The 11,889-nt window shown below is 48.8% G+C and overlaps 1 protein-coding gene across 1 annotated transcript; it reads left to right on the top strand.

Annotated features, from left to right (window-relative positions):
• Positions 1-5,084: 5,084 nt before the first annotated feature.
• LOC131737088 (uncharacterized) lies at positions 5,085-10,416 on the top strand. Its single transcript, XM_059023698.1, has 3 exons — positions 5,085-5,877; positions 6,124-6,416; positions 6,549-10,416. Exons 1-3 carry the CDS (start codon positions 5,085-5,087, stop codon positions 10,374-10,376), a joined length of 4,914 nt encoding a protein of 1,637 aa, XP_058879681.1. The 3' UTR covers positions 10,377-10,416.
• Positions 10,417-11,889: the final 1,473 nt, after the last annotated feature.

Genomic DNA, 11,889 nt, shown 5'->3' with positions numbered 1-11,889 from the left:
CAGGAATTTCTTTTGTTCATGGCATGATGTGCCTCTAGAACCTGTGTGCTGACAGATTCAGATTTATATTTGGCAGGGCTGGCCCAAATCAGGCCTGCTTGTTAACCAAAGTACTCAAACAGTTGTCCCTAATTATCCATTTAATTGGGTTGAGTTAACTAGAGGGGGCAATAACTTTTTCACACCTGAAGATTGCATGTTTGATTACCTTGCACACCAAACAAATGAAAGAAGCACCAAAGTTTGGCGTCATTTTTTCTCTCAGACTCCCTCTGTATACTACTATAACCCACAAAAAAATCTGACCAAATACAATGTGAAAAATGTGCAAAAATGCAGAAAATCAGACAGGGGGCAAATACTTTTTCACGGTACTGTATATTAGTCAAACCTGTTAAGAGACCACTCAAGGGTCTTACATACACTGTAAAAGCCAGAAGATGTAATATGAACAAAAGGAAGTATGTAATTTAATAACATTAATTTAGATGTATTTACAAAACAAATTATTTTTTGTGAAAGTAATGAATGCTTGCCTGTCTCAGGTCACACAAAATGTTTTCAAACCTTTGCAAATTTCAATGCCTGTGTCTGTCTTTTAGGTACATGTTATTATTATTATTATTATTTATTTCTTAGCAGACGCCCTTATCCAGGGCGACTTACAATTGTTACAAGATATCACATTATACATTATTTCACATTATACAGATATCACATTATTTTTACATACAATTACCCATTTATACAGTTGGGTTTTTACTGGAGCAATCTAGGTAAAGTACCTTGCTCAAGGGTACAACAGCAGTGTCCCCCACTGGGGATTGAACCCACAACCCTCTGGTCCAGAGTCCAGAGCCCTAACCACTACTCCACACTGCTGCCCAATGTTGATTCATTGCATCATGAAACCGACGCCAGCATAAGATATTTTTCGATTGCCTTTAAGTCTTAGGCCGCTACATCCTAATTGTGAGAACATTCTGTTAAGTTAGCAGGAAAGAACAACACAACACGGAACGGACACATTGGAAGCTAGGCAAGTGCGAGAACGAAATGCACGTTAAAGTAGCATCTGGGGGAAGTGATTAATGTCATTGCTTGCTCTTGTGTTCCAATAATGAAGAAGGTAAAACAGAATCAACAAATCAATCAGGACATCAAAGTAAAAAGAAGCAACTTCGTTTAGTAATTAATAGTTTAATTAAGATATTGAATCGGCTCAAAACACGGTCATGTGAGCAAAAATAAAAACCTGAAACTTCAAGCCCTAGTTCTTTTCGTTTCAAAATGCTGTATCTGCGTCTTTCTAGTGCTGAATTTGTCAGCAGTTTTTCTGGCCCAGCCCTTTTCTGCTTTAAAAATTCAAATAACTGTGCTCTTTTAAAAGACTGTCTACAACCATTAACGTTAAAAGAAATAAAAGTACACTTTTCCATGGCGGATAAAATATTTAAGACCATCAAGTTAAAACAAACACTAAAAAATAAAATTGTCCTTTTTTTAAAAAAATCCATTTTAAAATAAAATTTTTGATCGTACCATCATTTTCTTTACAGTCTGTACTACTTTTTTTAAATGGTATCTCTTCTGCTGATCTAGCTCCTCAAGCATTGACTTCCTGGAGACTATATGCGCAGAATGTAAAAACTATTTTAAATCGGGAAAAAAACTTTTAATGTCCACTCCCCTCTTACCTTTGGTACTGTCGAGAAAGTTGTTAATGTGTTGCAGTGTATAGAGTTTTCTCCTGACGGGTTGGCTGTCAGGGACGTCCGAGATTAACGAGGAATCAGAGAGCCCCTCGTCATCCGACTCGTACATGCCCTCATCTTGTTCACCATCCGCCCCGTCTTCTTCAGCGGCCTCGCCGCTCTCCACAGCCACAGCTTCAGCTTCAGTGCCCCCTGTCTTGTAGCTAGACTGAGGGAGATCTGTGCTTCTTCCTCCTTCTTCAGGGAAAGGTGGCACAGCCTCCGGGGAAGACGTCAGTTCCTCCTCAGGCATCGGTTGTGGATCGCTGCTCACAGATACTGACCCAGAGTCCCGCCTTGGCTCTCCTTCCTCAGAGTGCTTGTTTTTCTTTTTCTTTTTTTTCGCCACCACTTCATCAGTTTGCCCAGCCTCTTGCCCCGAAGCTGTTTTCACTTGGCTGTGTCTTTTGAGTTGTATCAACTCTGCTTCAGGTACCGCTGACTCGGGCTTCGCTGACCCGGGCTCTGCTGGTTCTGCTGACCCGGGCTCTGCTGGCTCCGCTGACCCGGGCTCTGCTGGCTCCGGGGGCTGCTCATCCTCCCGCTCTCCCCGATCGCCCCCGACCTCCTCCCCGCCAGGAGCTCCCTTATCCTGCTCTGTTTCAGCCCGATCCCTGTTTCTGGGACACTGCTTTCTTTGATGTCCCTGAGCTCCACATTTAAAACACCTCATTATATCGGAACTGGCAAAAACAACACAATTCGTCCCCTCGACATTAAAATTCCACGCTACTTCAATAGTTAAATTAGGATCATGCTGTAAAATGAATGCCTGTCTTCTAAAAGACAAAACATGTTTTACACTGGGATTTTTACATCCCAGAGGAATTGTTTTAATGGGATACATTAATTTTCCGTATGTTTCCAGTAACTCGTTTTTTAAGAAGGGAGGGACATTAGACAGTATTACTTTGGTTACGGGTGTTACTAAAGGTGAAACTTCAATAAAAGACCCCTGCACACTAAACCCCTCCTCCACTAGCTTATTTACCAAATCAACATCAGTTAAAAAGATGACTAGAGCTTTATTCATCCTTGAAGCTGATTTTATTTTATTAAAACCCACAACCTCTCCTACCGCTACCAGGCATTCCTCCACTGACACCCCGATATCAGGTACACATCGGCAGCCGTGCCGGCGAGTCAGTACCCCCCCTCCCCCCGAACTACACGCCATATCAGCGTTTCTGCTGATCTACGACCAGCTACACAAACAACAATAACTCACAAATATACTAAAACTATTACGATAGACAGATAAACAAACAAACACATTTTACATAAAACACAAAAATATAAATATGTATAAATAAATAATTGCAAAAGTTTAGACTCTGCTGAATCACAACTCCCGCGCTCCACTCACCACCTGGCTCCTCCCACAATCTGAGAGAGAGAGAGAGAGAGAGAGAGAGAGAGAGTGAGAGAGAGAGAGAGAGAGAGAGAGAGAGAGAGAGAGAGAGAGAGAGAGAGAGAGAGAGAGAGAGAGAGAGAGAGAGAGAGAGAGAGAGAGAGAGAGAGAGAGAGAGAGAGAGAGAGAGAGAGAGAGAGAACCAGCCAGCAGCGGAACCTGGCACTGCTGGAGCAGTACTGTCAGACCTGGGCCCTGCCAGTAAACTTTAAAAATACCAAAATAATGATTTTTCAAAAAAACGCCAGAACTCAGGGAAACAGATACCACTTCACCCTAAACAACACTACACTAGAACACACCTCAGACTACACTTACCTGGGCCTGACTATCAGTGCGTCAGGGAGCTTTAACCTAGCAGTGAATGCACTAAAGGAAAAAGCCAGAAGAGCTTTCTATGCCATCAAAAGAAGATTCTATAAAATAAATATTCCTATCAAAATATGGCTAAAATTAATTGACAGTGTCATCCAGCCCATTGCGCTGTATGGTAGTGAGATATGGGGTCCACTCAGTCAACAGGACTACACTTAATGGGACAAACACCCGATCAAAACCCTGCATGCTGAACTCTACAAAAACATCCTACAGGTGCAAAGAAAAACACCAAATCATGCATGCAGGGCAGAATTAGGCCATTACCCAACACTCATAAATATAAAGAAAAGAGCACTAAAGTTTTGGATGCACCTAAAGAAAAGTGAATCAGACTCCCTCCAGTATGAGGCCATGCAAACCCAAGAGCTCAGCCCTGAAAAGAGTCCTCTAAGCCATCTGGCCCTGAAGCTCACTGCACTAAACCCAACTAATAATACTAAAACAAACCAGCTTCAGGTCAGCACTGCTTACCAGCCCCCAATCAGAGTCAACCAAATTATAAAACTAACCAAAAACTGCTATCTGAAACATTGGGACACAGAAACAAAATCTCAAAATAAACTGGATTGTTATCGGGCCCTAAAAAGAGATTACACTCTGGCAGAGTATATCTCTACTGTCAGAGATACAAAGCAGAGACAGATCCTGACCAAGTACAGGCTCAGTGAACACAGCCTGGCCATTGAGAAAGGCCGTCACCGGCAGACCTGGCTTCCTAAAGAAGAAAGGCTCTGTGGTCACTGTGAGACAGGAGAGGTCGAGACAGAGATGCACTTCCTTCTTCAATGTAAGAAATACTCAGAAAATAGACAAACTTATTTTAAAAAATTTGCAAATTCCCTCCCACATTTCCCAAACATGACCAACCCTGAAAAAGTCCCAATCCTCCTGGGGTAGGAGGGAAGCACAGCCCAACTAGCAGCTCAGTATGTGTCTGCATGTCACAGACTGAGGGACACACAATGAGAGCTCTGCACAGAGACACACACACTTATGTATTTACAGTATGTATGTTGTTGTGTATGTAGGCATGTATGTATTATGTAAATACTTATTGTCCTGATACATGTTTATTGTTAGTAGTTATATGTTTGTTTTTTTTACTGTACTTTATAAATCAGTTTGTTTATATATTGTAGCGGCAGGCTATAAAAACGGGGGCTAATCACATAGTTAGACACCTTGCATTGTGTAGTATAGTGGGCATAGTGTCAACTGTGTTCAGCAGGGATTGGGGGGAAGTATAGTTGTCAGGGATTGGGGGGTTAGTATGCTAATTAGGGAAAAGTTTAGTTGGCCAATGATCAAGCCTGGTTGGGCTATATTAGGGGGCTCAGCACCGATGTTGGGTGGTTCTGTTCTGTTTTGTTGGACTTGGGGATTGAATTGATAAAGAGCAATAAACGGTACCTTTGGGTGCGTTTCAACTCAATAAACAGTGTCTGCCTGCTTATTTCGCAGCCGTCGCTGCTGAATTAACCTCCCGCTTGGAACCCACAGCACGCTAGACGTTACACTGGTGTCAGAAGTGGGATCGGGAAATGGATCCAACAGAGGCAGAAAGAAACCACCCGGGTGAACGGTCGCCCCAGCTCGGAGCGGCCGTCGGGAACAGAGAGTGGGCTGTGGCTTGGCTTAAGGTAACACCAATAATTAAAGCGCTCTGGAGGGGTGAAGAAAAGACGCAGCGGATTGAACAGAGTCTCCAGGGGAGAGAGAAGGAGCAGGAAGATAAGGTCTATGAGGAAGCGCAGAGCGGCGAAATCGACTGTACAACGCTGCTTGTTATCCAGCCTGACAGTCAGAGAGATAGACGGCCAAGCAGCAGAACTCCGCCCCGGGAAAACGTCATGCTGGAACCGGGAACTCCCTTGCTGCCTACCCCGCAGCGCTTCACTCTCACGGGGGAGAGAAACCTTCCCCGGCGGCCGATTAAGAGCGATTTGGAAACGACAGCTACAAGCGAAGCCAGCCTGCTAATGGAAAACATTAGGCTGACAGCCCCTGCAGACGCAGAGCGACCATTACGTCATGCAGAGAGAGACCAGACACTACGGAGCACAGTTAGAGCGAGAGAGAGGACGTACAGTAACGAAACCAGCCCCCTGCACGGAGGAGAGGAATCCAGGCTGCAGTTACAGATGGAGGGGGGTGGTCCACAACCTGTCTCGCTTCCTCAACCACCTGCTCCTTTGCATGGACTAGTCCCAAAGCTTCCACGGTACAACGGGGTCATGTCTTTGGAAGCCTTTCTGACCCAGTTTGAATTAGTGGCTGAAGATTATGCCTGGTCCCAGCGCAAGAAGGCTTCCTGCCTGTCTCAGTCACTGGAGGGTGCTGCAGCAGAGGTATTGCTGGATCTCGGGCCAGAAGAGAGAGTGAACCATCCCCCCGATTATAGAACCAACCATATAGAACCCCCCCGATTATAGAACCATCAGACATACCTCCCTGGTTGATGCTCTGAAGTGCCGCTTTGGAGACAGCGAATCACCGTACCGCCTACAGGATCAACTTCGGGGTAGATGCAGAGCTAGAGGAGAGCCCTGGCAGCTGACATCGCTCGCCTCTCCTGTAAAGCATACCGTGACGAGCCCACCAGCTTTAGCCAGAGGATCGCTTTGGACACCTTCCTCCGCAGCCTACAACCCCCAGAGCTGCGTCACCAGGTCCGCCTGAAGAGGCCCAGCACACTAAAAGAAGCCCTTGGATATGCACAATCCATTGAAGAGGTGTTACTGGATGAAGAGCCACTACCACGCCACTTTACTTCCAAGCCAGTCCGATTGGTGGAGCATATGTGGAGAGACACTGAAGGCACTGACAGCGAACCAGAGTACAAAGTGAGAGCGGCTACTACCAACCCTCGACGAGTGAGAGAGAGAATCTGCTGGAGGTGCGGACATCGCTGACTGTCGCCAACGAGAGCCTAAGGGAAAAGGGGTGACGGAACTGTCGGGAAACGGGAACGGGTCCATGTAGGGGGGGAAACATGGGCCCAACAGTTGAACCCAACCGCAGCCGAATTCGACTCAAACCAACCCCGTGTGGTGGGCCGCACTGGTGACGGGGCCTTCCTGCATGCTCCTGTCCTCATTGAGGGGGTCCCCTGCATGGCCCTCATCGACACCGGCTCCTCCATCACTGTCGTTCGTCCTGATGTCCTTCACCAAGCAGTAGGAGACTGGAGAAACAGAGTCAGACCGACACCGGTTCAACTGAAAACGGTCACCGGAGAGCAAGCACCCATGGAAAGTAGGGGCCAACTGAGGGTCACATACGCCGGACGGACCTTCCGCCACAAAGTTTGGCTCGCCGCAGTCCAAGATGGCTGTATCCTCGGGTTGGATTTCCTGAGGAGGGCCGGTATCTCCCTTGATCTTCGCCATGGGCACACCACCACCTTTGCCGAGCCTGGCCTGGCACTGCCAGCCTTAGGGGAGTCGACCAAGTCTAGGGGGGTGGTGTGTTATGCACAGACAGCCCTACAGTCGATATCAGCTGCTGCTGAAGTCCTTCCTCCAAAGCCCCCCTGCTCACAGGGCGCAGCGGCTTGGCCTTCTCCAGTCCCCTGCTCTACACAGGAAGGGTTGCCCCCAACCCCACAGCACTTCCAGGCCACCGTTACAACAAACATCACCCCTCCACCAAAGCCCTCACCTGCCTCAGTTATGTCCCAGGAGACTGGCATGAAACCGCAATCTACCACCCCGTCTGAGACAAAAATGGCAGTGGAAGCAGTCTGGCGCCGTAGCTGTGAGGGGCTTTGCCCGGAGCAGCAGGACCAGTTGGGGGAGCTGCTGGCCAAGTTCCCCAACTGCTTCGCCACCAAGCCTGAAGAAACCGGCCACACGCATGTTATCCAGCATTCCATTAACACCGGTGGGTCCCCCCCGATTAGGCAGCGCCCCCGCCGACTTCCACTTGCCAAACAGGGAGTAGCTGAGAAGATTATCCGGGAGATGAGAGAGGCTAACATTATAGAACCATCAGACAGCCCATGGGCCTCTCCAGTCGTTCTCGTTCCCAAGAAGAGTGGAGAGATGCGGTTTTGTGTGGACTACCGCCGCCTCAATGAGGTTACGAGGAAAGACTCCTACCCCCTGCCTCGGATAGATGAGTCACTGGACCTGGTCGCTGGGTCCTCCTGGTTTAGCTCTTTGGACCTCCGCAGTGGGTACTGGCAAGTCGAGCTCTCCCCGGACGCTCGTTCAAAAACTGCCTTTTCAACTGGCAGGGGCTTGTGGCAGTTCCAAGTTATGCCGTTCGGGCTGTGCAATGCCCCTGCCACGTTTGAGCGTCTGATGGAGAGGGTACTGGCCGGCATTCCCCCTCAAGTGTGCCTGGTTTATCTTGATGACCTGCTAGTGCACGGCCCCACCTTCGAGCAGGCACTGGAAAACTTGAGGACCGTGTTGCAGCGACTGGAGACGGCCGGACTTAAGCTGCACCCGGACAAGTGCCGCTTTATGCAGCAGGAGGTCTACTTCCTGGGGCACGTTGTGGGGCAGGATGGAATTAAGACTGACCCCTCAAAAATCAACGCGGTGAGGCAGTGGGCCAGGCCGGCTAACCAACGCCAGCTGCGAGGGTTCATTGGGCTTGCCTCCTACTACCGCCGATTTGTTCCCCGGTTTGGCCACATCGCATTCCCTCTCCACCGACTCTTGAGGAAGAACCAGACCTTTGACTGGGACGAGGCCTGTGAAGAAGCTTTCACCACCCTGAAAGAAGCACTGATCCAGGCGCCTGGTCTTATGTTGCCACGGCCAGATCTCCCCTTTGTGCTAGACACGGATGCCAGCGACCGAGGTCTCGGCGCAGTGCTCTCCCAGAAGTGGCCAGATGGAGAACACGTGGTTGCGTATTATAGCCACGCCCTCAGCAAACAGGAGCGGAGATACTGTGTAACTCGCAGAGAGCTACTTGCTGTGGTAGTGGCTGTCAAACAGTTCCGGCCCTACCTGTGTGGAAGGCACTTCCTTCTGCGGACCGACCATGCTTCACTCCAGTGGCTAGTCAACTTTAAGGAGCCCCAAGGGCAGCTAGCCCGCTGGTTAGAACAGCTGCAAGAGTTTGATTTCACCATCCAGCATAGGGCTGGAGAGAAGCACTCTAACGCTGACGCAATGTCCAGGCGCCCCTGCTTGCCAGACGACTGCGCCTACTGCCTGAAGAGGGAACAGCAGACAGAGGAGCAAGAGGGGTCAAAGGAGCTGTACCATGTGGGAGCCCGAGCAGAGGGTGTTGGACAGACGAGGGAGTGCGGGGAGATCCGTGTTGTGCCTGCAACTGAGTGGCGAGCGCAGCAGGAGAGAGACCAGGATCTAGCACCAGTCTTCCAGTGGCTGGCGGAGAACCGACGGCCGGTCTGGGAGGATGTAGCTGCTCATTCAGAAGTCACCAAGGCACTCTGGTCACAATGGGATGGCGTGGCACTTCGGGAGGGAGTGCTGCAGAGACGCTGGGTAACACCAACATCAGGAGAGACAAGGTGGCAGCTCGTGGTTCCGGAAGCCCTCAAGTCGGAGATTCTGCGGGCTGTTCATGGGACCCCTGGGGTGGGGCACTTTGGAGTGAACAAGACCCTCCAACGCCTGCGGCAGAGTTACTACTGGAGCCGATGTCGGAGGGATGTCGAAAACCATTGCCGCAGGTGTGACCATTGTGCTGCCCGCAAGGGTCCTCCGGGGCAGTCCCGTGCTCCCATGCAGCAATGTCCAGTGGGCGGTCCGATGCAACGAGTTGGAGTGGACATCCTTGGGCCATTACCTGTGTCTGACAAGGGCAATAAGTATGTGCTGGTGGCGATGGATTATTTTTCAAAATGGCCAGAGGTCTACGCACTACCGGATCAGGAGGCAAGCACGGTAGCAGATGCTCTTATTGAAGGCTTCTTTTCAAGGTTCGGGGTTCCTCAGGAGCTCCATTCGGATCAGGGCCGGAATTTCGAATCCCGGATTTTTGCAGAGATGTGCCGTCGCCTGGGGATAAAGAAAACCCGCACCACCCCGCTCCACCCCCAGAGCGACGGCCTCGTGGAGCGCTTCAACAGGACTCTTTTGGCACAGCTGGCTATTGTTACCAGTCGGAACCAACGAGACTGGGACCTCCAGCTGCCTCTAATCATGCTGGCGTACCGCACGGCGGTGCAGGAATCGACAGGCTGCACTCCTGCACTGCTGCTCCTCGGTCGTGAGCTCCAGACACCGGCCGAGCTTGTGTTCGGTCGCCCTCCTGACGCCACAGCTCTCCCTCCTGGACCAGAGTATGCCCGACGCCTTCAGGACCGGATCGATGCTGCTCACCAGTTTGCCCGGGACTGTCTACTGGCTGCCGGCATACGACAGAAGAGGAATTATGACGTCCGGGAGAAGGGGCGACACTTTAAAGTGGGGGAGCTTGTTTGGGTCTACGGACCTAAACGGAAGAAGGGCCGTTGCCCCAAACTGGATAGCCCCTGGGTGGGACCCTGTCGGATCTTGCAACAGCTGGGCGAGGTGGTGTACCGGGTCCAAATACACCTCACAGGATGCTGCGTGGTCCTCCACCGGGACCGCCTTGCCCCCTACCGGGGAGACCAGGTACCCGACGCACCCCAGGGAGCCGGCCACCCAGGACAGGGACCTCAGAGTGGTCCATTGGGAGCCCATAGAGGAAGGCCCCATCATTCCACAATCACCCCTCCTGTGGTGGCATGCCACCGCCGGCCTCGAGTCTCTACTTCACAGAGGGGACCTCCATCCCTTCAACCCAGCCGTCTTGCCTGTGAACCTAACCAAAGACCCCGCCGCAAGGTTCGGGCACCCCTGCGCTTCCGGGACACAGATTGAGCTTTCCGAGGGCGGTAAGCAGCAAAAGGGGGGCAATGTAGTGGCGGGCTATAAAAACGGGGGCTAATCACATAGTTAGACACCATGCATTGTGTAGTATAGTGGGCATAGTGCCAACTGTGTACAGCTGGGATTGGGGGGAAGTAGAGTTGTCAGGGATTGGAGGGTTAGTATGCTAATTAGGGAAAAGTTTAGTTGGCCAATGATCAAGCCTGGTTGGGCTATATTAGGGGGCTCAGCGCCGATGTTGGGTGGTTCTGTTCTGTTTTGTTGGACTTGGGGATTGAATTGATAAAGAGCAATAAACGGTACCTTTGGGTGCGTTTCAACTCAATAAACAGTGTCTGCCTGCTTATTTCGCCGCCGTCGCTGCTGAATTAACCTCCCGCTTGGAACCCACAGCACGCTAGACGTTACAATATATATATATATATATATATGTATTCATGATGCATTGTATATACATGTATGTATTGTATAATTACTTTGGCAACTCCTGCTATTGTAAGTCATGCCAATAAAGCACCATTGAATTGAATTGAATTGAATTGAGAGAGAGAATCAACATGTAAAAAAGTAGCTTATATTAGATACTGTAGTTTTCTGTTTTAACAGCTAATGGCCAAGACTCAAAAGTTACCAGGCACTTACTTGTTGGGTATATAACACATTTTAATATTATTTTGGATTGAAGCGTTTTGATCAGTGTGGTAGGTCCTGGCACTACCTTTCATTGGTCGTGACTGGGAATACTAAACACAAGGCATTTTGGTAATAAACCCTACACATTGATTGCTGACCACATTGGGATTCAGATAATGGCACTAAATAACCATATCCTGCTGTCTTGAACTAAAGTTTGATGGATAAGCTATTAGCTAAATTGGTTTTAAAAAATGACAGGCTCAAAACTGTTTTCAGACTAAATCTGGCAAACACAGCATCAATGGCTGTGACAATTTTAATATAAGAAACAATCAAATTACCAGAGCTTTTAAACTTTTATGAGAACCTGTGTATTTTTTTAAATGCTCCAAACTGCATGTTATTACATGGATAAAAGAAAATATGTGGATGATGTCTTTGATTTCCAAAGTGGGAGCATGCAGTCTTTAAACACTGGAAGAAGAGACAGGAGCTTCATAGTACAGTCTAGTCCTATGCTTGATATAACGTGAATAAAGAAGACTGTTCTTTAATTAGAAACCAGATCAGCATCAGGGATTGTTTTAAAACTGAAACGGGAATGGAAGTAGCTGGAGAGTTCAAAAACAGATCGTGTCTGTGGAAAGCCTCAGTTTCCTAAATTTGTTAGATATCCGTGGCGTGCCCTCTTCACAAACAGCAGAACTGGAATTACATCTGGGCTGGAATGAAACCAAGCACACATTCTCTCCACACATTCTTTCAAATGACAGAAAGCAGAGAGATGGATTTATTCAAATCAAATGCATATCATGATTAGTTACAGATGAGAGAAACTGTGTTGTAATAGTTTATTACATTCTAAATA

This window comes from Acipenser ruthenus, chromosome 1 (genome assembly GCF_902713425.1).
Source record: "Acipenser ruthenus chromosome 1, fAciRut3.2 maternal haplotype, whole genome shotgun sequence".
NCBI classification, from domain to species: domain Eukaryota; kingdom Metazoa; phylum Chordata; class Actinopteri; order Acipenseriformes; family Acipenseridae; genus Acipenser; species Acipenser ruthenus.
The sequence above is the reverse complement of the archived record's forward strand: the minus strand, read 5'-3'. Positions and strand labels throughout refer to the sequence as shown.

Excerpts from the sequence above, each read along its gene's own strand:
- LOC131737088 (XM_059023698.1), top strand. The coding sequence starts at position 5,085 with ATGGATCCAACAGAGGCAGAAAGAAACCACCCGGGTGAACGGTCGCCC. Across the intron at positions 5,878-6,123 it reads CCTGTCTCAGTCACTGGAGG|CATACCGTGACGAGCCCACC; the intron begins GTGCTGCAGCAG and ends TCTCCTGTAAAG. Across the intron at positions 6,417-6,548 it reads CTACTACCAACCCTCGACGA|TTGAACCCAACCGCAGCCGA; the intron begins GTGAGAGAGAGA and ends TGGGCCCAACAG.